Source organism: Enhydra lutris, unplaced genomic scaffold, assembly GCF_002288905.1.
Source record: "Enhydra lutris kenyoni isolate GAN:26980312 unplaced genomic scaffold, ASM228890v2 scaffoldscaffold43, whole genome shotgun sequence".
Classification (NCBI taxonomy): domain Eukaryota; kingdom Metazoa; phylum Chordata; class Mammalia; order Carnivora; family Mustelidae; genus Enhydra; species Enhydra lutris.
In genome coordinates, this window is record NW_019154127.1 from 13,848,212 (window position 1) to 13,872,398 (window position 24,187).

At 62.6% G+C, this 24,187-nt stretch overlaps 2 protein-coding genes across 3 annotated transcripts in view; both read left to right on the forward strand.

Moving 5' to 3' along the window:
- The window catches only part of LOC111155728 (trafficking protein particle complex 10), a 77,303-nt gene extending 70,639 nt beyond the window's left edge, over nt 1–6,664 (forward strand). For both annotated transcript variants that reach the window (XM_022516088.1, XM_022516089.1), the window contains 3 exons: nt 1,548–1,725; nt 3,936–4,130; nt 4,426–6,664. In XM_022516088.1, coding sequence (XP_022371796.1) covers nt 1,548–1,725; nt 3,936–4,130; nt 4,426–4,661 — 609 coding nt within the window. In that variant the 3' untranslated portion in view covers nt 4,662–6,664. The remainder of the gene's footprint in view (nt 1–1,547; nt 1,726–3,935; nt 4,131–4,425) is intronic.
- Nucleotides 6,665–8,797: 2,133 nt separating this feature from the next.
- LOC111155687 (PWP2, small subunit processome component) lies at nt 8,798–23,659 on the forward strand. The gene is made up of 21 exons (XM_022515983.1): nt 8,798–8,932; nt 9,893–10,005; nt 11,262–11,356; nt 11,622–11,721; nt 12,568–12,711; nt 13,562–13,697; nt 13,949–14,169; nt 14,461–14,604; nt 14,748–14,818; nt 15,277–15,413; nt 15,855–16,003; nt 16,185–16,332; nt 16,561–16,711; nt 17,516–17,696; nt 18,679–18,826; nt 19,310–19,418; nt 20,403–20,468; nt 21,333–21,551; nt 21,688–21,838; nt 21,979–22,053; nt 23,122–23,659. The coding sequence occupies exons 1-21, from the start codon at nt 8,915–8,917 to the stop codon at nt 23,294–23,296; spliced, it is 2,751 nt and encodes a 916-aa protein (XP_022371691.1). The 5' UTR covers nt 8,798–8,914; the 3' UTR covers nt 23,297–23,659.
- The last annotated feature ends 528 nt before the right edge of the window (nt 23,660–24,187 follow it).

A 24,187-nucleotide genomic window follows, 5' to 3' on the forward strand; every position in this document is an offset into this window, starting at 1 on the left:
GTCACTGACTGAGCGCCCCCAGGTGCCCTAAGGGGGCTTTCTTTTTAAAAGAAAAACGGGAAGTATTATCAAAATCTACTGCCTCCACATCCTGACGATTGTCCTATAACCCGCGTGTCACATGCGGGCTGGAGTGGCCTTGAGCTGGGCAGGGAAACGCGCGTGTTTCCATGTCTTTGGCGAGACTTGGATTTTGTGCCGGGTCAATCAGAACCCCGGTTTGTGGTGTTTCCTTGGCTCTACTCCTGGAACCGTCGGACCACAAGAGGATGTGCTCGTGTTCATAGCGCTTGACCCCAGCGGTGTTTTCAGCGCCTCCTTCCAGCTGAGTCGCTGTGTTGACCCTCCTGCTCCGTCTCTCCATCGGCCTTCGGCTTCCACGTCCTCGCCAGCGTGGTCTCTCTCTGTAACACACGCGCGCACCTTTCCGCGTGTGCCCAGCAGCTCCACGTCAAACCCCACATGTGCCTGAGTCTGCGTGCGAGCCCTCTGGTGTGCTCGCCGCGGTGTTTGGTCACGCGCTTGCGGTCTCTGTGCTCCCTCTCCGTGTCATGAGCACGGGTTCCGATTTCTCTGGAGCCGTGCAAACAGGTCAGTGTTTGAAAACTGGTCATCTCCGAGGGCCGGAAACAGAGACACCACTTTTCTCAGGAAAGCGCTACTGAGTCATGTCACCTACCTGCCGTGCGGCTCAGCCCCTTGCGGTGTCTGCCTCAGGACAGCAGGTCCACCGGCAGGGTGGTGCGACCGTCCCCACGGTCCTGTTTTAGAGCATGTGGTCTTTTTGAGAAGGCGCCGCTCTGTTTCCCAAAGGGACGTCCCTTTACTCCCGCAAGTGACATGCGAGGGCTCCAGCTGCCACAGCCTCACCAGCATTTGTCCCTGACATCCTTCCGGGGAGGAGTGGAGCGGGGGAGGCCACCCACCCCGGGGCAGGCCCGGGTCTTGCTGGTCCCAGGTTAGGGAAGGTGTCGGGCAGGTGTGAGTGGGGGAGGCCGTTGGGTACAGAGGTCACTGTGGACAAAGGAACATTCAGCCAAAGGTAGGTTCTGCTGCCACACAGTGGCAAGGAAAGACTGATCTCTGCTCGTTGTGGCTCTGGTGTCGTGTCTGTGAGGGCAAGTCCATGTTTTTAGGGACGCCGGCTGAGGCACAGAGTGGTGAAGCCACAGGTGCTCTGGAATTTGCCTTCAGGGCCCTGGGCAGAGAAGTACACGTTGATCCACAGAGAGAGAGCAACTGGAGCAAAACGTTGGTGATCCTGAGTCTGGGTGATAGGCGTGCAGGGGCGAGGGCCTGTCCTCCCTACTGTTGTGCGTGCTTTGGAAAGGTCGGCGCAAGAACAAGAGTGAGATGCACTCGGCGGGGACTTGCCAGGCACGGGTCCCTGCAAGGCGGTTGCTGCGGGGCCGTGCCCAGCAGGCCTCCCAGCCGACGCGGCCCCTCCGTCCCCGTCCCTCGTGTCTGTGGGCAGCACCCCCGGGGCTGGGGGAGCGCCTCTGCCCACTGTGTGGACACTTGTGCCTGTCTCTCTCTTTCTCGTGCAGACGTTATATAACGTGAGAGCGGAGATCCTCCCCGCCGCGGGCACGGAGCACTGTCGGACGGGCTCGCTCTGCTCGCTGGAGGTGTCCATCACGCGGCTCTCGGACCTCTTGGAGGTGGACAAGGACGAAGCGCTGATGGAGACCGACGAGTACTTTTCGACCAAGCTGATGTACGAAGGTGCGTCTGGACGCATCTCTTCCCCGGGCTGCTGGGCTGCCCCGGCGCATGAAGGGTTTGCAGCCCCTTTTCCACAGGGTGCAGTGTTCCTGATCTGAAGAGAGAATGTTCTAGAATCAGAAAAGCTCACTTGAATGTTTTATTATGTGGCGTGGTCCTAGGCTGCTAGGACATTAGACTTGGCTCCTGGGAGATCCTCAAGCGGTCGTTGGGCCCAGTGTGGAGAACACGGTGGCCCTGGAGCTGGCCTTCCCTCTCTGCCCATGACTCGGGGTCTTCCCAATACTGCGGGAGCAGGGTCCCAACTCTGCCACCCCGCAGTCCTTGTGTGGTTGGGTCCGGGCCCTGACCTCTTCCCTCCGGGCCTCCTCCTGTCCCCTGCCCCCAATCCCCGCCTGAGACTGCCCCCGCCCCGCCCGCTGCCTGACCCCTTCCAGACCCACTTCGCCCACCTCTTCCAGGGCCTTGGCTGCTTTGGGAGTAGCTCGCAGTCTGGGGGGCTGTCAGGACCGTGTGTGCTCTTAAGAAATGCTTGAGGAGCCAAAAATTTCTTTCTTCAGTTACTTAAAAATCACAGCAAATGCATTCCATAACTTCGTGTTTGAAAAAGAACTGTTTTTCACAACAAAACAAGACCAAAGATAGAAGAATGACGTTAGTTTGCATACTTTCGGCTCTCCCTAACGTACGGCTTCACAGGAGGGAGCTGGCTTGTCCTCTGAGCTGGCACCCGGAACCCTGGTGGAGGGACGAGAGGACGCTCTAGGGCCACTTAGATCCACAGCTGGTAAAGGGGGTTTAATAGCTGAGGCTATTGGCTTTTCACCGAAACTGGGCCAGTGGTTCTTTTTTCCAGGCCAGTGACAGCGTGGCCTCGGACATCTGTGAATGAACTTGTCGTGCTCTATTTCCTCCCACGCGCAAATCTGGCTGGTGGTTTAAGAGGCCCCTTTACCCTGATGTCATTTCGTGGCATGCCTCGGCCACGTGGGAAACGTGGCTCCTGAGGGGTGCGGATCGTGCACGCTGGGCGCCTTTCACTGGGCAGTCTCGCAGGCCCGGTTTCAGACGGTATCACCGGCAACTTCTTCAAAGCGACAGGCTCACAGCCTTCATTTTTGAGACGACATCGGCCCAGTACCCCAGACGGAAGAGCACGGCAGGGGGCAGTCCCCGGGAGCTCGGGGGCTGGGGGCCCTCTCACGGGGTGCAGCTTCTCGAGAGTCTGTAATCATTCAGACTTAGAGTTGAAAAGATCTTTCCTTAAGGATTGTATTTAATAAAATTAATTTCGACGACTTCTCAAAGGACGTCCTTAAGTAAAACTGGCGATTTCTATCCTCAGGTGCATGGTGGTGAGGAAGCCACTGGCACACCTCTCTGTGCACGGGGGGCCTCGGTTCACGCTCGGGCCTCCGGTCCTGGGCGCCGGGGTGTGTGGCAGCCTGGGGAGAAGGGCGGCAGTGGGACCTCCAGGTGCCCCGGGACCACCCTCTGAGAACTGCTCCGGTCTCCCTCCCGGATGCCGCTTGTCCCCAGCAGATCTCTGTGGGAAGCCAGCCTTCTGCGACCCCTTCTTTGCTCCTCAGGGAGCTCCTGGTCCATGGAGCTCCTAGGCCCCGCCCAGTGTCCCCTTGACAGAGCTGCTGTCCCCTCTTGGCAAGGCCCTTGGCGTGTCGAGGACAAGCTCCCGGCCCGCCAACTCCTGAGTGATGAGTGCGTTACACATTCTGGTTACACTGAACGACGTCGCGGCTGTTTTAATCACTGCTGCTGATGCCTGCCCTGTGTTAACAATGTCTGCTGTGCTGGGAGAAGGCCTTTCCGTAAGCTCTTTCTGTGCCATCAAGAGGCTCGTCTGAGCGGCAGAGTTGGGGTGGGGACCCCTGGTCTGACGCCACCACTTCCTAGACGGACTGTTACCCTGTCCCCTCCCTGTTCCAGATTCCACATCCAGAGCCCCCTACTCTGGAAGCCTGACATACAAAGGTTTGGAGTAAAACCGAATCCCTGTTCATTTATGAACTCGAAAAGAAGGTGATGTTCCCTGTGGCTCTCGTGTGTATCTTGTCGCCGAGCCACGCTTCTCTGTTGAGGTGCAGTCAGAGGACAGGAAGGTCTAGAATGTGTCCGGTTTGCATTGACGCTCTGGAGTGGGGGCTGTGCACGGCCCTTGCTGGGGCCCGACCAGTGCTCTCCCTCTGTTTCAGTGGTCGACAACAGTAGCAACTGGGCAGTCTGCGGGAAGAGCTCTGGCGTCATCTCCATGCCCGTGGCCGCCCAGGCCACGCACCGCGTCCACATGGAGGTGATGCCCCTCTTCGCGGGCTACCTCCCCCTCCCCGACGTCAGGCTGTTTAAATACCTCCCCCACCACTCGGCGCACTCCTCACAACTGGACGCCGGTAAGGACGCTTGAAGGGGAAAGGTGCAGCCACTGTCGGAGGGAGGGAGAGCTCCGTGCGGGCACTGGGATGCTCGCCTCGCGGGCACCGGGCTTGCTCATGGGCAGCAGCCGGCAGCGGGGGCGGGGGGGCCGCAGGTTGTGGGCATCTGCTCAGACGCCGCCGTGGGCTCGCTTCTCTCAGAGGGGCCGTCTGGCTTGCTCGTGCGCTGAAGGCCGCTGGGGCGGCTTCCTGCTCCCCGGGGTGGCTGGGGCCAGGTTGCCGGCCGGGGTGTCACCCGTGGTACGTTTTGCAGATAGCTGGATAGAGAGTGACAGCCTGTCGCTGGACAAGCACCTGGACGACCAGCCAGACGGCGGCGTCAGGAGCCGGGGCGGCGCGCACCCGGCCTCCAGCGGCGAGCACAAAGGCCTGCCCATGCCCCGGCTCCAGGCGCTGCCGCAGGGCCAGGTCTTCAACTCAAGCTCGGGCACGCAGGTCCTGGTCATCCCCAGCAAAGACGACCACGTCCTCGAAGTCAGCGTCACATGACCGCGCCTCGGGCCCGCACACGCCCCCGCCGGGTGTGGGCGCACCGGAAGGGATCCTGGCTCCATTGCTCTCTCCATCGTGACATTCTAGCGCTACCCGGACTCGCGGTGCTTCTGCCTGGCCACGGAAGCATCGGAGGATTTTCAGCGTGCGGCCGGTCGGCTGTGTTCCAGCGTCATTTTTGTGTTGTCCATGCTGTAAGAGGACTCGTTGCTCTCTCCTGTCCCCATCCCTGGGTCCCTTTGTTGGCGTCCTGCGGTGTCTGCCCAGAGCCCTGCCCCTCCCTGCACCCTCACCTGGCCGCCTCCCCGTGTCCTGGTTCCTCATGGAGTCCGTGTGCCTTCCAGGGAGACACACGGCAGGCCCTGCCGTCTTAGTCATCACACGTGTGTGCCTTCCTGGTCACACGGCTGCCCTCTGGATTCCAGTCCAGGTGGATTTGTGAGTCTCCTGGGGGTTGAAACACCATCTTTTACCCGAGATACGTAGTGATTTTCTATTTCTAGAAATGTTAGGGCAGGTCAGTGAGGCTGAGGGCTGGGTGGGGAGGGAACGGAAGGACCCCCCTTCTGTGCCTTGGGGTGGCCCACTGGGTGGACCTGGAGCCTCCGTTAGCTGGAGCCATCTTAAAGCTACTGGGGGAAGACGAGACCAGGGCCTAAGGGACAACTTGGCATTGAACTAGTTTAGGAACAAGCGTTCCTGGAACCCCTGTTCCCCATGATGTTGACTGAATGTCAAGATGCACTTGAAATTAAATATGTATTTATTTTAATTACCATTATATATGTGGGGGGTGATACGTTGTTTTCTCTCACCTTTAAATGTTGACATGTCATCGTCACTGTGCGATCAGGATGTTTCTTCTGCACCTTAAGTCCTACACATTGAGAGGCTCCATTTCAGGGGGACTGGGGGGGCGGCCCTCTCAGTGTGCTTCTAGTTTGGTTGTGGGAAGGACGAAAAGTCTTGGAATACTCTCTGCCGGTCCACTAAAATCGCAGTCACGCCATACCAATGGGTTAATTTGCTTTTGGTTGTAAATTTAATTGTACATATGGTTGATTTATTATTTTTAAAAGTACAGACTAACGGATGTAATGTTTATGTATAAGTTGCACCAAAAATCAAGGAGAAAATAAATGTGTGTTTGTTTTTACTGGTGTGAGAGTCACAGCTTGTAAATACGTGTTGGGTGTATGGAACCCTTTCCAGCTCTCCAGAGCAATGTATTTTTGTACATAAGAAATAGAGAACTCTTACTTCCCTGGGAAAGTGTGCTTGGAATCGAGCGGAGCAGACTGATCGAGCGAGCGTAGTCAGGTCTGACAGAGGTCGGGGCGACCTCAAGCATGTGAGCCCCAGAGGAAAGGGACCTTCGCAGCCGCTGGTGCCACCGGTCCTGCCGGTCGCCGGCGGGAGAGGCCAGTGTGGCGGCGCGGCGGGGAGCTGGGGCCACGGGGCGGCTCGGGGTACACAGAGCGGCTGAGTGCACCCTTCTGTGTTCTGTCTTTCCACTCCCTCAACAAATGAGGTGGTGTGAGTCCCCACACCCCGCCCCATGTCTTTTTCATTTACAGAAATTGGAAACGTGTAAAGAAGACGAATATTGGTGTGTTTAATTAAACCGTTCAGAAAACTATCTTCCTTAGGTGCACTTTAAAACTAATCGACTTGGTCAACTAGTTAGGCAAATTAGAACTTCAGAATCTAATGATAGATAGGTTAGGGTTTCTCAAATAAACTTGTTTTGTTGTAAAAATTGACGATGGCCTCCAGACCGGCCAAGCCCTTTGAGTGAGGAGAACTTTGAGATTTGATTTTGGCAGAAAAGGCTCACACTGAGTATCATGTGGCTTTCCCTCTCCCCCTGGGGGGGAGGGGCGGGGGAGGGGTGATTCGATGGTTACCTTGTTTCTATTTGATTTTTTTGTGTCTGGGTTCTAACCCCAGACGAAATCCTCTCTAGCTACATAACATACTCGGGAAAAAATGGAGAAATCCTAAGTGTTTTGGTGTTTTTTTTACTGTTTTCAATTGGTATAAATTCAAATTTATGGCTGGTTTGCCCCCCCCCCCCCCCAATTACCCATAAGATTTTTTGGGTGAGTGCCTCTATTTTTGTTCTGTTTTGTTCTACAGAAATGAAACATGTTGCCTAAAACTTCATCTTTTTTTTTATTTTTTATTTTTATTTTTTTTTAAGATTTTATTTTATTTATTTGACAGACAGAGATCACAAATAGAGAGGCAGGCAGAGAGAGAGGAAGGGAAGCAGGCTCCCTGCTTCACAGAGAGCCCCATGTGGGGCTCGATCCCAGGACCCTGGGATCATGACCTGAGCAGAAGGCAGAGGTTTTAACCCGCTGAGCCACCCAGGCGCCCCATCTTTTTTTTTTTTAAAGCAGTAATTGGGTTTCTGTTATTTCTCAAATGAAATAAGGCTTATGTGTTTGAGACGAGCTGATTTTGTTAATAAAGATGTAGCAGCTGTTAAATAATTGTGAAGCCGGATATCAAATGAGCATCTAAAAGACAGAAGTGCAGCCGTTTTATACATACTGTGCAACATGAAATACTAGCAAGTGGAAAGGGATATAAGTTATAATTTTGGTGAATTTCATGGGGTTTCCTGTGATTGGAAAAATTATAACTTCTGGTTCTAATGTGGAAATTGTTGTATTTAATCTGAAAATGACTTTTACCTCCAGTCCATTGTCAGCGCAGCCGGTCGCGGGTTGGATTCTATGCTAGTAGGTCTCGGTTGATGTCTGTGGTCAGCAGAGACAACACACACAGGCTTCTGTTCGGTTTTTCTTGAGTGATTAAAATAAGATTGAGTTACAGAATCAAATTAAAGAAACACTCCAGATGTGTCCATAAAAATAAGAAGTTATACTACTTTTTAAAGACTGAACGATGCTGATCTGAATGTTTCGCTGTCAGCTGTGATCTTTAAAATAAACCCATGATTTTGGAATTCATTTGCGTTTTCATGAACGCGCCCCTCTCGGTTTATTCATCGCGTGCGTCCGGCTGTCAGACCCGAAGGGCTGGGATTCCGAGACTGGAGCAGGCGGCCCGCCGGTGACTTCGACGCTGCGGGAATTAAACGAACTCCATTTTCATGGTTACTGGGAGAGTCATTTTTCACATTATTCTGTAACATACCGTTAGGCTGAAACCACTGTATTAAGACTGTTTAAAATGTGAGCACTATCATTCTGGAAATACACATTTTAAGAAGAAACTTTGCTGTCTGAACGTCATTCTTTGGCTGCGGCGCATGGAGGTCGCGTGCGCGGACTTGAAGGACGTCCCCGTCTTCTCCCCCGACCCTTGCTGCGGACTCCGGCTCCGACCGCCCGCTTCGCGGGGGCACGGGGGTTTCGTCGTGGTTCGTCACCCCGCAGCCCGCAGGACCGAAGACGTGCGAGCCTCCGGGCTCGGGGCACCCCTGGACGGAGCCGCGGGCCGCGCGCCTGGGAAGGGAGCGGCCGCCGCGGCGTTCGCGCATCGCCCGTGCGCGTCTCCGCCTCCCCGCGCGGCTCCCTGTTCGGGCCCCGCCCCCCCGTTCGTCCTGCGGAGCCGTTACGTGAAGATGGAGTCGGGGCGCCTCGTCTTCTCCGGGCGGGCCTCAACCTTCTGAGCGGCGCGGGGGCGAGGCCACCCGGCCGGACCCGAGCTCCAGCCTCGCGGCGGGTCAGGCCGGTGTGCCGCCCGGGGGCTGGCTCGGCCGCGGGGCGCGGCGGGGCGGGGCACGAGGCCTGGGGTCCGCCTCGGGGCGTGGAGGGGGCGTGGCCATTGGGACGGAGCTCCGCCTCGAAGCGCGGCGGGGGTGGGTGCGTGTTCCGGGCTCCGCCTCCGAGCGCGGCGGGGGCGGGGCACGAAGCCTGGGGTCCGCCTCGGGGCGTGGCGGGGGGCGTGGCCCCGCGGGACGGAGCTCCGCCTCGAAGCGCGGCGGGGGTGGGTGCGTGTTCCGGGCTCCGCCTCAGGGCGCGGCGGGGGCGGGGGCGGGGCACGAGGTCTGGGCTCCGCCCCGGGGCGTGGCGGGGTCGGGGTCCGCGGGCGGGGCTCCGCCCCGGGGAGGAGGCGTGGGCGCGGCTTGAAGGCTGGGCTCCTCTTCGGGGGACACCGCCCCTCCGGGCCTCCTGAGGGCGCTGTGGTGCCGCGCGGCCAGGCCCGGAAGTGCCTGCTTGGGGCCGGCGGGCGGGGCGCGGCGGCTGCGCGGCGGCACACGTGCGGCGGCCGCGATGAAGTTCGCGTACCAGGTGAGCGCGGGCGCGGCCGGAGGGTTCGCGGCGCGGGGTCCGGGGAGCGGAGGCGGGTCGGGAGAACTGGGCCTGGGCGCGCGCGGGCCGGAGCGCACTGTCAGCCTGTAGCCCGCGCGGCCGGCCTCGGGGCGGTGCGCGGCGGCCCCCGGACGGGACGGACAGGCGGCGGGAGAGCGCGAGCCCCGGCGCGGAGAGCGGCGGCGGGCCTGGCTCCCGGCGGCTCGCGGGGCGCCTGCCCTCCTCTTCCTCGCGGGCGGGGCCGCTCTACGCGTTCGCGTGCCAGCCCCGTGGGTCCGCTCCTCGCCGGGCTCCGCACTCCTCCGGGGCCCCGGCCTGGCCCGGACGCCGCCGGCCGGGCTGCTCCCGGTGCGCTCCCGCGGCTCCTGCTGTCCCGGGTCCCATCCGACCCGCCTGCGGATCAGGTCTGCCCGTCACGCTGCCCTGCAGGCCCTGCTCGCGCTTCTGTGCTGGCTCTTCGCGGCCCTGCCTGGCCGGTGGAGACTGGGAGGGCCTGCAGGGCGCAGACCCGGGACGCAGCGCCGTCTCTCCAGGGCGCCCTTCAGTCTGATGAGTTCCCGGACTGGACTCCGGAGGGTTGCTTTGTTGGGGTGGTCTTGAGCCAGGGTGCTGGGGGGTTGCCGTCCATTGCTCAGCTCTTCTCTCCCTGCAGGGTGGGTCCCCTTCGTGCGTGGAGACCCCACCCCCAGACCCTCACAGTGGCCCTCACCCTCTTTGGCAGGGGCTTGGAGCCCCCGGGGCTGGGACTCCCTTCCCCTTCCTGTGTCCCTCCTGGCCAGGCTGTATAGGTGGTCAGGAAGCGTGCCAGGAGGGACCCAGGAATGGCCAGGGAGCTGGGGGAGCGGGCGAGCTCTGCACCGCCCTGGACCAGAGGCCTCCCTTAGCCCTTCCTGCAGTTTGGGGCTTTCTTTGTACTAAGATGGCCTACTTGCTTTTCAGTTTTCAAATTTGCTGGGGACAGTGTATCGGTGTGGAAACTTGAATTTTACGTGTGATGGAAATTCACTGATCAGCCCTGTGGGAAACAGAGTCACTATATTCGACCTTAAAAAGTAAGTGTTGAAATGACTTGAACAGCACGGACGGTTACAGCGCGCAGCAAACACTGACCGTGTCTCCCTCCTCCTCCCCTTCCTGGTGCGCCCGGGGCAGCTTGGAGGTTCTGCAGGTGCGCATAGTGTCAGCACGTCACTCGCGGGACTGCTTTGCTCTAGTCCCTCTAGGCCCTCGCCTAAGCCCTGGAGTCTCAGTCATCGTGCTGGGTGCTGGCTTGGGAGGCCACCCTGGACCCTTTGCTGGGCCAGCGCCGAGCTCGCCGCAGCCCAGTTCTACTTGCCAGGTTCACTTTCCTTCTCCTGAACCGGCACGTGGCTCTGTTCCTTTCTCCTCAAGGGGAAGGACTCCTGAACGGTTGTCACCCTTTCCCAGAGTCACGTGGCCAGGGTGAGACCCTCCTGTTGCCTGGGGGTGCCTGGAGTTGTGTCTGGCTCTGCAGGCTCTGCCTCCTGGTCTGTGCAGTGGGACGATGGTCCCTGTCCTCTCTGGGACTCATTTCCTGACGCCCCCGAGAGCAGTGCCCGGGCGGGGCACCCTGGGCCAGCAGACGAGATGGTCACAGCTGACGGGGCTGGAGTGAGGACTGTGCGCTCGGTGGAAACCAGAGAGCAGAAGAGTGGGGCGCAGAGTTAGTCCAAGCCAACGGCTGCTGCCTCTTGTTTCTCGTGTTACTCGCTTTCCCGTCCTGTGATGGCAGCCTCACGGGGCTGTGCAGGCCCTGGGGTTAACTCCTTCTGGGGAACATTTAGCGCATTTCCAGTTTGGGGGCTTGATAGCCTTCGCGGAGTACTCCTGGGATGCACTTCTACGGACAATCAGAGTCCCCCCCAGTTTACTTTTTTGTGTGAGAGGGGGCGTGCGTGCCTGCATGTGTGCCTGTGCGTGTGGAGGGGGCAGAGGAGAGAGGACCTCGAGCAGACTCCCCACTGACCGCAGAGGCTGTCGTGGGGCTCCGTCCCGTGACCTGAGATCACAGCGAGCCAAAATAGAAAGTCAGACGCTCAACTGACTGAGCCACCGGGTTCCCCAAACCAAAGCCCGTTTTTAAGGTTTTTAATATGTTTTGCCAAGTTTTCTGCAGGGACCTGGTCTTATTTCCTCTTTTCCAGCAGGGAGCTGGGGACCAGCCGTGAGCTCTGGCCCCGGAGCCGGCCAGGGACAGGAGCAGGGTAAGGGGTGGGTGGTCCTGAGGCCGCCCCCTCCTTGTCTCATGACTAAGACCAGCGACACCGCTGTGCTTTTTGTCTCTCAGCAACAAATCCAACACTCTGCCTTTGGCTACGCGGTACAACGTCAAGTGCGTAGGGCTGTCCCCAGACGGCCGCCTGGCCATCATCATCGATGAAGGTGAGCGCCCTCGGCAGGGACGCGGCAGCGCAGGCAGCTGGGGGCAGGCAAGGCAGGCGGCAGGGTGACTCGAGGCCGGCACCAATCCCACCGGGGTCTCAGCCCCTCCAGTCCTCTCCCCCAGGCGCTTTCTTGCCTGAGACTGTCTTGGGCTTTGGGGTGAGGGCGTGGCGGGGGGACGTGGACATTCCCGGGTGTCATCCTAGGCTGGGCCATGGCTATCCTGTCTGGCGTGACCCTACACCTGCCACTGTCCCTCCCGCAGGGGGGGACGCGCTGCTGGTCAGCCTGGTGTGCAGGTCCGTGCTGCACCACTTCCACTTCAAGGGCTCGGTGCACAGCGTGTCCTTCTCTCCGGATGGCAGGTAGGGGCCCGGGGCTCGGGGCAGGCGCACGCCAAGTCCAGACCCCATGGCGGGTGCATTCGGGCTCGGGCGCTCCTCCGACTAGAGGCATCAGCCTAGGAGCCCGTGCCCAGGCCTCCTCTTGGCCGCCCTCCAGGCTCTCGTCGGGCCACGTGGCCACAGGCCCTGCTCTCCGTCCTCCGCAGCTGGTGCTCCCGTCTGGAGCGGTGGTTCTAAAGCTGCGCCACCGGAACCGCTTCAGAACAGTCGTGGGCCTCGGACGGTCTTGCGGTCTGCAGACAGAGCCACAGAGGAGTCCTTGGTTCTGAGTAGCGCTGACCCCCAGTTTGAGGTCCACAGGGAGGAGAGTGTGTGCAGATAGGGTCCTGGCTGGACCCGGCCTTGCTCCGGGTTCAGGGCTCCAGGAGAGAGGGCTCGATCCTGGGGTGCTCATGCCCAGACTGACCTGGATGGGCCGTGGAGGGGGCGGCTCTGGGTTTCAGCCATGAGCCCCCAACCCATGTCCAGCCTCAGAAATCCCTTAGAAGGCAGCGGCCACTCCTCTGTGCCTGTCTCATGGAGCCCGTGTTGTCTTTCCAGCTCCCCCGGGGCTGGTCCAAGTGTGGCCCCGTCTTGGCGGCTCTCCCCCAGGCTGGTGAGAGCGCCGGGGGTGCCTGTGCTCCGGGACAGCGGAGTGGCAGGGATCAGGGTCCCTGTGAGAGAAGATGGGGGTTGGGGGCCGTGGAGAGCCAGGCCCCCACATTCGCCTCTCGTAGGAAACTGCTCCGGGCAGGGGCGCTGTCCTCGGGCTCTGCACTGGGCTCTGGACTCTGGGGGTGTTGGATTCTGACGGCCCGTTTGCCGCAGGAAGTTCGTTGTCACGAAAGGCAACATCGCTCAGATGTACCACGCTCCTGGGAGGAAGCGGGAATTCAATGCCTTCGTCCTGGACAAAACTTACTTTGGGCCCTACGACGAGACCACGTGCATCGATTGGACAGACGACTCCAGGTGAGACCTAGGGGCAGGGCCTGGTGTTGGATGGGGAGCCCTGGTGACTCCTGTCACATCCCAGAGTTCCACCTGGAAATGGTCTCTCTTGAGCATTGCTGGGGCTGGAGGCGGTGGGCTCCTGGCTGTGAGCAGGGCTGGCACAGGCCTGGCGTCTGTCTCTGGAAACCACAGCGCAGCTTCGGGTCCTTGACAAGGGCACCAGAATCCATTGTGCCACACGTCAGAGCAGCCGTGTCCGTGGGAGGGTTGGGGGGCTTCTCCCGGCAGGGGCGCCGGCCCCGTCTTCTCACGGCTGCTACCCCGCCGTCCCGGAGGGCTGCTGGCTTGGGGTCTGCGCAGGGACAGGTGGGGGCTGGTGGCTGGTGGCTGGTGCTAGTCTGGGGTCGGGCACCATGGGGGGCGGAGCAGGGGGGCAGTGCAGCCCTTGTGCTCCTGGCAGACAGGTCTTCGGGGCCGGAGCGGGGCCCCCTGCCGCCTAACCCGCCGCCCTGCCCCCCGCTGCTTTGGCGAGGTACCGCTGGTTCCCGGGTTTGGCTGCGCTTGTGCCAGGAGCGGGGCCCCCTCAGATGGGGGTCACGGAGAGTCAGGGAGGCGTGAGGAGCAGGGCTCCCCACGTGGCCGCTGATGGGCTTAGCGGTCACTTCTCAGAGCCCCCGTGTGCTGCCACCTCGTGAGGGAAAGTTCTGTGAGGAGGGACGGTGATTCGACCCTGAGGAACGTGGGGGCGCCACCGACACTGGGGGAGATCCGGGCTGGGCAGCCCGGGCTGGTCACCCTGAGCGGCTCCCCTGTGCTGGCTGGTGCTCCACCGGGAGCCCTGAGGACGAGCCCAGTCTCCTCTGTCCAGGTGCTTCGCCGTCGGGAGCAAGGACATGTCCACGTGGGTGTTTGGAGCCGAGCGCTGGGACAACCTCATCTACTATGCGCTGGGGGGACACAAGGATGCGATCGTGGCCTGCTTCTTTGAGTCCAACAGTCTGGACGTGCGTCCCCGGGGGGCCCGGCGGCATCCCACATGGCAGCCACGCACCAGCCTCACCCCCTAGATGCAGGCGCCCTCCCGGGTCACCTGGGGCTGTTCAGGGAGCAGCGGCACGTGTTGGCTGTCCCTTGCGGTCACCTCTTCCAGCGCTTGGGGGCAGGCCATACGGGCCAGGGGAAGCCGGGACCGCAAGCCTGCCCCGTGACTGGTGGGCACCGGCGTCGGGACGATCCCACGCATTTCCTTCTACAGCTCTACACCCTCAGCCAGGATGGCGCCCTGTGTGTGTGGCAGTGTGACACCCCCCCCGAGGGCCTGCGGCTGAAAGCGCCCACGGGCTGGAGGGCAGAGCTGCTGCAGGGCGCGGAGGAGGAGGACGACGAGGAGGGGGAGGAGCAGAGCACCGTCAGGGGGAAGGCGGCGCTGGCAGCTGAGGAGCAGCAGGGGAAAGTGAAGTACTCGCGGCTGGCCAAGTAGGTGTCCCTGGGGGTGGCAGGGCTCGCGCCCTCAGGGCTGCCATGTGATCCGCCAGCCTGGAGAGCAGGCCGGGCTGGGGGGCCGGCCGGGAGCCGCCTTGTGTCCCAGGGGCAGGGGCAGGGAGGCTCAGCGAGGGGCGAGCCTCGGGGAGCTGGAGCGAGAGGCCAGGGCAGCAGGGCCGCGGGTCCAGGGCCCATGGCCTGGGGATCCCGGGGGGCCGGGGCAGGTTGAGGTCAGCGTGGCCGTTTGGCCCTGCCCGCAGCTCCTCGGAACCCCTGTCTGCTTAGGTACTTTTTCAACAAAGAGGGAGATTTTAACAAGCTGACGGCCGCCGCGTACCACAAGACGACCCGCCTCTTGGTCACCGGCTTCGCCTCTGGCGTCTTCCACCTGCACGAGCTCCCGGAGTTCAACCTCATCCACTCCCTGAGGTGAGCGCCCCCTTGGCACCGTGGCGGGGGGGGCGGCGTGTGCGGGGGGGGGGGGGGGGGGTGCAGAGTGCCAGGCGGGTGGTGGCCCGGGGCTGACGGTACTGCCCGCCTGCCCCCTGCCCCCATGGTGCGATCCTGCTCAGCATCTCTGACCAGAGGATCGCGTCCATCGCTATCAACGGCTCCGGGGACTGGGTCGCCTTCGGCTGCTCAGGTGCGCCTTGGTGTGGGGTCGCGCGGGGACAAGAACAGAGCTGCTGCTCTCGGACTGCTGATGTGACCCCCTCGCCCCCCGAGCTGTGGGGCTGCGCCAGCTCCCGGGATAAGCCCCTTCCATATGCCGGTGTGAGCGAGCGCACTGGGTGGGCCGGGGGCTCTCGTGGAAGGGAGCTGGGCGCCCCTCGGAGCTGTGAGCTCCCCGTTGCCCGAGCCCCCTTCTCGGTCAGCCGCTGGGCCTGTGGCTGTGGGCCTCTGGGGGTGGGGGGTGCTGGGGCAGGTGCCTGCGGGACGGTGACTCAGGCCATCGGTCTCTGCCGGGCACCCTCTCTCAGGTTCGGGGGCTGGGGACACCGGCCTCGGTGGGTCAGACGGTCAGGGTGCCGGCTGCCTGGGCCTGCCTGCAGGCCGCCGTGGCTCGGACGGTCCCCAGCCCGTCCCCCGTGCACTCTGCAGGCCTGGGCCAGCTGCTGGTGTGGGAGTGGCAGAGCGAGTCGTACGTGCTCAAGCAGCAAGGCCACTTCAACAGCATGGTGGCCCTGGCCTATTCCCCCGACGGACAGTACCTCGCCACCGGCGGCGATGACGGCAAGGTGGGGCTCGGCCTGGGGTGGGAGGGGCGTGTGGTCTCGTCCTCCTGGACCCCCGGGAGGGAGAGCCAGGCCCTGACTCTGGGGCTCACCCTGCTGTATCCAGGCTCATGAGAAGGTGTCCATAGGCTCCCCAGGACTTAGAGGGGACAGCCGGCCGGCCGTTTCTGTGGTCACGGCACGGCCTCTGGTGTTCATGCAGCTGATCGGCTGGGGGTCAGTCCATGGGGGCAGCCGTGTCACGTGGGTGCGAGCTCGTTGTGCCTCTTGGGGTGACACGGGCCCCCGCCAGCCCCCAGGCCTCTCTCATAGGGGCGAGGAGCAAGTGTGTGCACAGCTGTGGAGGGGGGCGTGGTTGAGATGACCGGTGCGTGTGCGTGTGCATGTGGCCCTGAGCTGTGCCCAGCCCCGCCCCTCACCCCTCACTCCCCCCCCGCCCCGTAGGTCAAGGTGTGGAACACCCTCAGTGGTTTCTGCTTCATCACTTTCACGGAGCACTCGAGCGGGGTCACCGGTGTCACCTTCACGGCTACTGGCTACGTCATCGTGACCTCTTCCATGGACGGGACTGTGCGTGCTTTCGACCTTCACAGGTGACCTGCCCGCTCCGTCCTCTCTCTGGGCGGGCCTTGAGAGCGCGACTGAGGGCTCGTGGGCTTGCCGGGAAGCACGTAGTGTAGACAGGCTCAGGATGAGCCTGAACCCTGGGGCCCCAGGGACTCGGGGCATCGGGGCTCCGTGAGCCGTGCCAGCTGGAGGCCTGTCTCTGGGCAGGTACCGGAACTTCCGCACCTTCACGTCCCCGCGGCCCACCCAGTTCTCTTGCGTGGCTGTGGATTGCAGCGGGGAGGTCGTGTCCGCCGGGGCCCAGGACTCCTTCGAGGTCTTCATCTGGTCCATGCAGACAGGCAGGCTCCTGGACGTGAGTGTCCGGTCTGGGGGCGGGGGGTGGGGGACACAGCACATGGGAGGGTGCCTCTGCGGACCCCAGGGGAGGGGCAGTGGCGTCTTCTGGCCGTGGTTCCTCCCCGCTCTGCACTGAGACCCAGACTGTTGTCAGCCTGCCCGTCCCGCAGCCTCGGTGCGCAGGCCTGGTACATGGCGCGGTCCCCGGGGCTGTCTTTTCATACCTCCTCTCTGGACACTGTAGGTCCTGTCTGGTCACGAGGGCCCCATCAGCGGTCTGTGCTTTAACCCGGTGAAGTCGGTCCTGGCCAGTGCCTCCTGGGACAGGACAGTGCGCCTGTGGGACATGGCAGACAGCTGGAGGACCACAGAGACGCTGGGCCTGACCTCGGATGGTGGGTGCATGGGGGGCACAGGTACAAGGTGTCATCTGGGGAGGGAGGCCTCGTTTCGGAGCCATTATCCATCTGTCCCAGGTGTATGTACGCGTAAACCTGGACGCCCAGCTGCTGCCCAGCTACTGGGGTTGGTGGCCCTGTTCTCTTCCTCTGTGTCAGGCTCCTCTCCAGGAGAGCGAGCCGGGCGCTCCCCCCTGAGCTGCCGTCCCTGAGACACAGCTGCTGTTCTTGACCCCGAGGTGACTGTAGGTGCAGGAGGCGACCCGGGGCCCTGGCATCTGTGTGCGTGGGTGAAGCCGTCCTGCCCTGCACGCCTCCCAGGTGCTTCATGGGCCCCTGGGCTCCGCGGCCTCCGCGGCGTCTCTGCTTGCCCTCGCGGCCCTGGGACATGTTAGCAGCTGCCGGCGGCCGGCCTGGCTCTCCGCGGGGCCTCTGCCCTGAGCCCTGCCCCCCCGGCTAGTCTGTTTGGGGGCTGTCCTGCGGCTCTGTTGTGATCTCCCTGTGCCTTCCCCTGCCCAGCCTGGCCTTTTGCTTATACCCTCCCACCAGGCTGGCCTGGGACTGTCCTGGGACAGCCCCACCTGGGGCCTCTTGCCCCGGAGCTGGTTGGGGCCTGGGGCCTCTCCCGCAGGGTGGAGCTTTTGTGGGGAGAGCCGGGGGCCCTCACCTGTCACGTGCAGACTTGGGGTGCTGGTGCCCGCCTGGCTTTCCCAGCGTGAGGCTGGCTGAGGGCGTGGAGGGTGCGGCCGCCGGCAGGACCGTGAGCTCTTCCTCTGGCCCTGATGACGCATCTCTCTCCAGCTCTGGCCGTGACCTTTCGCCCTGACGGCGCGGAGCTGGCTGTGGCCACCCTGAACTCCCAGATCACCTTCTGGGACCCTGAGAACGCCGTGCAGACGGGCTCCATCGAGGGCAGGCATGACCTCAAGACGGGCAGAAAGGAGCTGGACAAGATCACGGCCAAGCACTCGGCCAAGGGGAAGTGAGTGCCTCCGCGAGCAGCTGCGGCGGATTCTGCCGCGAAGTCCAGGGTCTGTGTGGCCTTGGGCTCTTCCCCCCTGGGGAGCACGGAGCCTGGTTCGGGTCTGTGACTGGTCAGTCTCCATGTCCTCGTGCCCCCTGGGCTGCGGATCGGGCGGGACCGGCGGCTGTGAGCGCATATTTTCTTAGGTTTTTTGGGGTGTGTCTTGGGGTGGAATCGCTGGGGGGGTCATGCGGTGTCCAGGCTTTGCTTCTGTGAGGATCTGGAGCATTTCGCAAAATGGCTGCACCACCTGCAGCGGCCGGTCTCGCCCGCCATCCACCTTGTTCCCATGGGCTTCTAGACGACAGCCCGCTGGGCCGGGCCGAGGTGCTTTCTGCGTGCCGTTCTGATTCGTGCTTCCCTGAGGCTGCAGGAGGTCATCCGGGGTGTCCGCTCCTCTGGGTCGGGGTCTTGACTGGGGCGACGGGGAGTCCGCGTGGTCCCGATAGGCGACGCTCGGAGGATCTGGGCTTGGACATCCTGCTTTCTGCCCAGGGCTCTTTCCCTCTCAGCGGTGTCTTTGCGGCACGAGCACGTTCCGGTGGATGACGTCTCGCCACTTTCTTCTGCTGCTTGGGTTCTTTGGTGTCGCACGCGACGCTGTCTCGTGTCCTGTGAGCAGCCCAGCTGGTGGTGGCCCGGCTTTCCCCGGCACAGGGCTGAGCAGGCAGCCCTGCCAGTGGCTGCTGTGCGTGTGGCAGGCAAAGTGGCCTCCTTGTCCTGCCCCAGGAGGGCCCTCCCGGGAGAGGGTCATGTCTCCGGAGTCTCTCCTGGGGGTGGTGCTGCCGCGGAGCCCAGCGGGTGATGTTGTCTTGTGGGGCCCAGGCCAGAGCCTCCTGAGGAGGGAGCTCCCCCCGGGGCTTGGGCTGGGGTTGGGGGGGTGGGGAGCCGCACGTCGGGGGTCTCAGCAGTGACGAGGCTCCTGTCCCCTTGGCTTCAGGGCCTTCACCACGGTGTGCTACTCCGCGGACGGCCAGAGCGTGCTGGCAGGAGGGATGTCCAGGTTTGTGTGCATCTACCACGTCAAGGAGCAGATCCTCAGGAAGAAGTTCGAGATCTCCTGCAACCTCTCCCTGGACGCCATGGAGGTGAGGGGGGTGCCGGCTGCGGAGGTGAGGGGGTGCCGGCTGCGGAGGTGAGGGGGTGCCGACTGTCTCGCCCCAGCCCTGCCCCTCCACCACGCCCAGGCCCCATCTCCATGCGCCCAGGCCCCCATTGCTGTCTGAGGCCCGCCCCCTCCCGAGTTGGGGGCAGGGGACGGTCCCTGCAGATGGGCAGGCTAAGCAAGCAGACGCCCCACGTGTGCCGGCCCCACGGGGGCTGCGGGAGCGCTGGCTGGGGGCGCGCTGGAGGGTCCCGGCCCCACCCACCTGCGGCAGGCTCAGAGCAGCTTCCGCCTCGCGGGGGTGAGAACTGGCTTGTCCGTGCCTTGGAATCTTTGTGCTCCGTGGCTGTTCCCCGCGGGGCCATGTCTCCACCAGTGTTTGTGGCGTGTGAGTGAAGCAGGGCCTGGGGGCTGGGCTCTTGCTCTCTACCCGATGAGCAAGACCCCTGGGGTTTCGTCCTTCCAGGAGTTTCTAAACAGAAGGAAAATGACAGAGTTTGGCAACCTGGCGCTGATCGACCAGGACGCCGGGGTGGAGGATGGAGTCGCGGTGCCCCTGCCGGGCGTGAAGAAAGGTAAGCAGAGGGCCCCCGCGTCCCCCAAGGCCACGGCCGCAGAAGCTGCCCTGCCCAGCACCCGCTCCTCCCAGGGGCCAGCGGCTCTGCTTTCCTCTCGGGGCTGCAGTGATTATGTCCAGGAGCTCTTGTCACACACGAGTAGCCCGCGGCCCCCTTGCCTGTCTGGGCCTGTGGCTCTGCTCTCTGGCCGCTGCCCGAGTAGGGCTGGCCCTGTGCCTCACACCCACCCCCACGTGGGCCACGAGGAGGGCTCTGTGGGCTCCGGGATCAGGGAGCTGGAGTCAAAGAGGCCCAAGGAGGGCGCACCCCTCACAGGCAAGGGGTGGCACTCAGGCTTTAGTAGACCATCAGAGAGGGACAGCTGGCAGCTAGAAAGTCAGTGTGCCGGCCGTGGCCGCGTGGCTGCCCTGCCCGTGCCAGCCTCCTCCCTCACCCCAACCTGGTGCTGGCCTCTCCCCTGCCCACTCCCACCTCTGCTGCTGGCCTCTCCCCCCGCCCCCCACTCCCACCTCTGGTGCTGGCCTCCCTTCTGGCGTTGGCCTGGGCCAGCTCATTCCAGCCCTGGCTCATGCTGCTCCATGTGCCAGGGAGCCCACACTGCACGTCAGGCTGCAGGGACGCCCCAGCGACTGAGCCTCCACGGTGCAGAGCTGCCCTGTGAAGTCGTGTGAGCTGTGCACTGCGCTAAGCACCGGACAGAACGGGTGTCTGGGGACTGGAGCCCCCCTGCCTCCCAGCCTTGGGGTTAGGCCAAGGCCTTTTGCCAAAACAGACAGGCTGTCTGCTGGCCGAGCTGGGTGGATGCTTGGGAGCAGGGGCTCCAAGGGCTCGTCTGTGGAGGCCAGCGGTGCCTGTGAAACAGCCGCTGGGGCCCAGGACACGCCTGCTGCACGTGCAGACGGAGTGGGAAGGCCAGGGGAGAGCAGCGGGTCCCTGCCTTCGTCCTGTGAGTGGTAAGGGAGGTGCTGCCCTGTTTTCCAGGTGACATGAGCTCTCGGCACTTCAAGCCTGAAATCAGGGTGACTTCCCTTCGCTTCTCTCCCACCGGTGAGCCCTGAGTGGTGGGTTGTTGGAGCTGGGAAGGGCAGGGGTGGTCCCACTGGGCTTCCGGTGCACACTGGGCTTGTCACCTCTGCTCCCAGGGACAGGGCTGGTCACCGCTCTGGCTGGCCCTGGGTCCTGCTGTTCTCCAGAGGACAGTGAAGAGGGTGGCCGTGGACTCACTGGGCATTGAAATGGGGAGGCGGGCACCCACCCTGAGCTCCATTCTCGTGTGGCAGTCATCTGAGGGGCCGCGGGGGAGGGTCTGTGTCCACAGGGCCTGGGACCATCAGGTAAACGTGGTCCCATGGAGCGGGCAGGACACGGATGCTTGCAGTGGGCTAGTGTGGGGTGATAGGCAACACTCCCCAGCGGGGCGCAGAGCCGTGCGTGGCCATGTACCACTGTGCGGGCTAGGCTGCAGACCATGGCCCAGGGACAGCACTGGGAGCCCCTCGCTCAGGGGCCTGCGGTTTTCTGACCCGCGGCGCTTCTTGTCCGGGCGTCATCTCCGGGCTCCACGGTGCCGCTACAGTGTCTCAGCTGAGGCTACGTGGCCCGCAGACACGGGTGTGTGCCCCTGCGGGGAGCTGACCGGGCCTGGTGCACACGAGCGTGTCTGCTCCCGTGAGCACGCGCTAGTGGGGAGGGGGGGGAAGCCTGTGTCCGCGACCCTGGCACCACCCCCCCCATTCCTCCCAGAGGAGCCAGTGGCTGGGGCGGGAGTGGGAGGATGGCATCCCCATGCGCCTTTCTTGCTGTTGGCGTTTGGGACTATGGGAACGTACCCAGTACCCACCCGTTCTTTAAAAAAGTGGGGGAAAGTGAAAATCAGTGTTCGGGAAGGCTCTCGACGGCTTCATTATCCAGGGCGCTGCTGGGCAGCCACCACCACCGAGGGACTCCTCGTCTACTCCCTGGACACGCAGATGCTGTTTGACCCGTTCGAGCTAGACACTGGTGTCACCCCTGCGCGCATCCGGGTGGCCCTGCGCCAGCAGGACTACACCAGGGCCATCCTCATGGCCTTCCGGCTCAATGAGAGGAAGCTGCTGCAGGAGGCGCTGGAGTCGGTGCCCTGGGAGGAGGGTGAGCACTGGGGTGGGCCCCCAGGGGCCGGGAGCACCCCATGTCCGGGCTCGGGGCTCTGCAGAGCCGTCCTCCCCTTTCCTCCCGATGGGAGCCGTCCCTGCCAAGCAAGCCCAGTTTTCTTCTGCTCCTGCAGTCGAAGTGGTCAGCTCCTCACTTCCGGAGTTGTACGTGGAGAGAGTGCTGGGGTTCTTGGCTTCATCCTTCGAAGTGTCTTGCCACCTGGAGTTCTACCTCATATGGACGCAGAAGTTGCTCCTGGTGCACGGGCAGAAGTTGAAGGGCAGGTCAGAAGCGCTTCCCCAGGGTCGGCTGTGGTCCCGTCCATCGGCTGGGCTCTGTAGGTCGGGAGCCTGCGTGCGCGCCCACGAGCGGGACCTCATGGTGGTGGGCTGCGGCCATGCACTGAGGCGGGTCTCCTGTGCAGGGCGGGGAAGGTGCTGCCAGCCGTTCAGTTCCTCCAGAAGAGTATCCAGAGGCACTTGGACGACGTCTCCAGGCTGTATGTGTTGCCGTGGGTGGGGTGGGCGGTGCTGGGGGGTGGCCCCATCCCCAGCTGGTTCCACACGGGGGGCTGCCCCATGGTGGGACTCAAGGTCCCAGCTTCAGGCGTGGCCAGGAGCTGAAAAGAGCGCTCAGTTGAAAAGAGAGTGCTCTCCCAGTGAAACCAGTACCTTCCACCATCAGACCAGCGGAGGAAGGAGTGCCGTGTGGGGTCAGGAGCCTCTGTCTTGTCGCCCACTACTTTCTTCCTGGCTCACGCCTCTTCTGCCCCCTGCCCTGAGGTTGAGTGGAGGGGTGGGCATGCAGAGCACCTGGGGTCCAGGGCTGCCTTCAGGGCCCGTGGCCAGGGGTCCCCACTCCATCCCCAGCGGCATGTTCCCTGCCCTGGCTGTGTCTGCCCAGCGCCCGCAGGCAGGGGCCTATTCTGTCCCTGACGGCTTCTTTGGTCTTTTGGAGCCTTGCGGAAGCCCTTCCTCCTGGAGGCTTTTCTTCTGAGAGTCCTGGCCGCCCGCTGAGATGCCGTGGGGGTCCTGTGTCAGTGCCGCCCTGCTGTTTGTTGGGGCCTCTGTGACTCTGCAGAGCTCCGTCCGAGAGACGGGGCTCCTTGTAACGTGGCGATCCCGTAAACGCATCGTTGCTGGGATGCCCACGTGTGGTGGTTTGCGCTGATGTGGGGACGCAGCTCACTGTTGTGTATTCATCTGGGGGCTCCGGTTACGTCGCCGAACTGGATCTTGTTGAGGTTTCCCACAGGGCAGTGGTTTTCTCAGTCCTTTGCCTTGAGCTCGTCCATACCGGGTGGTTTCCTCCATGGAAACACGGGTGTGATTTTTCTCTTTACTTTCCTCACGTGGGGCATGAACTGAGTCTGGGGGCCCCCTCTCTGCTCCCTTGAATGGGTGTGAAGCCGGGTAGCAGCCCCTCCCTTGGGATCTGGTCTTGCCGGGGAGGCTGTCTAGGTCACCTGTGGCCAGTTGCTCTCGGGGTCCCAGGGAAGGTGCTGGGGCGCCCACAGGAGAGGAGAGCGGTCACTTTGCCTGATAGGACTCTTGTGCACTTTGAACAGCTGTGACTGGAACCGGTATAACATCCAGTACGCCCTGGCGGTGTCCAAGCAGCGCGGCCTGAAACGCCCCTCACAGCTGTCGGGGAGCGACGATGAAGCAGACGCGTCTGACGACACTCTGCACCTGCCGGGCGTGCGACACGGGGACGGGCACGGGCACGGGCAGCTGGTGTAGGACCGGCCACGCTTGCGGCTCTGCTTGCTTCCGTGAGGACCGCTGCTGAGACGGAGCCCGTGGCCCGGGCCCAGGGAAGCACGTGAGGGCGGCGGCGCGGAGACGCCAACAGGAGGACGGCACCTACTTCCCGGGCCAGCACCGGCTTGGCACATGGTCCCGGGAGCTGTGTGCTGTGAGCCAAGGTGAATGTCGCTCGTCTGCTGTTGGAGACGCCGGTCTACAGAGATGAATGGGTCCGTTTTTATAGACTCGAACTTTGTGTGGCCATTATTTATATTTTTAATACAGTTTTGATGATTTGGAGATGAAAAAAAATGAGGTTTTCTATGATAAAAGTGTGGATTAAATCTGCACTTTGAATCGAAAGTGTTTGTATCATTGGGGTCACCTGCCTGTTGGCCTCTGTGCTGGGGGAATGGGTGAGCGGGACAGCTGGAGCGCCCGCCACGCCCTAGCCCACACGGCCCCCGACCTGCATGGCCCCCAGCCCAGGCTGTCTTGCCTCTGGAGTCTCCTGGAGTCTCTGTAAACTCTGACTTTGGAGAGGGACACATGGGGATCCCTGGGGCTGGGACTGGACTGTGCTCTTGGGGAGCTCACTTGACCTCCTGTGCCGGCTCTGCAGGGCCACATGGAGGAGACAAGCTGTGCTTTCCCGTCAGCCCCCCTGTCCTGGTCCCTGAGGCTCGGTGGAGGCAGCCTCCACTCAGGAGCAGGGAAACCGGGCCCAGCTGGGTGCAGCACTTTCTGGACTGGGTACAGTGGGTGGGTACAGCGGTTGCTGGGTCTCAGCCTGGGGCTCCTCAGGCCACCTGCGCCTGCTCCTGGGCTCTGTGACCCGGGCTGTGCACCCATGGTGTGTGTGCTCGGGCCCCTGCTGTCACTGGG

Bases quoted from the DNA above. Each gene is read 5' to 3' on its own strand.
- LOC111155687 (XM_022515983.1), top strand. The intron at 11,722-12,567 runs GTAGGGGCCCGG...CGTTTGCCGCAG, and splicing joins TCCTTCTCTCCGGATGGCAG to GAAGTTCGTTGTCACGAAAG. The intron at 16,004-16,184 runs GTGACCTGCCCG...GTCTCTGGGCAG, and splicing joins CGTGCTTTCGACCTTCACAG to GTACCGGAACTTCCGCACCT.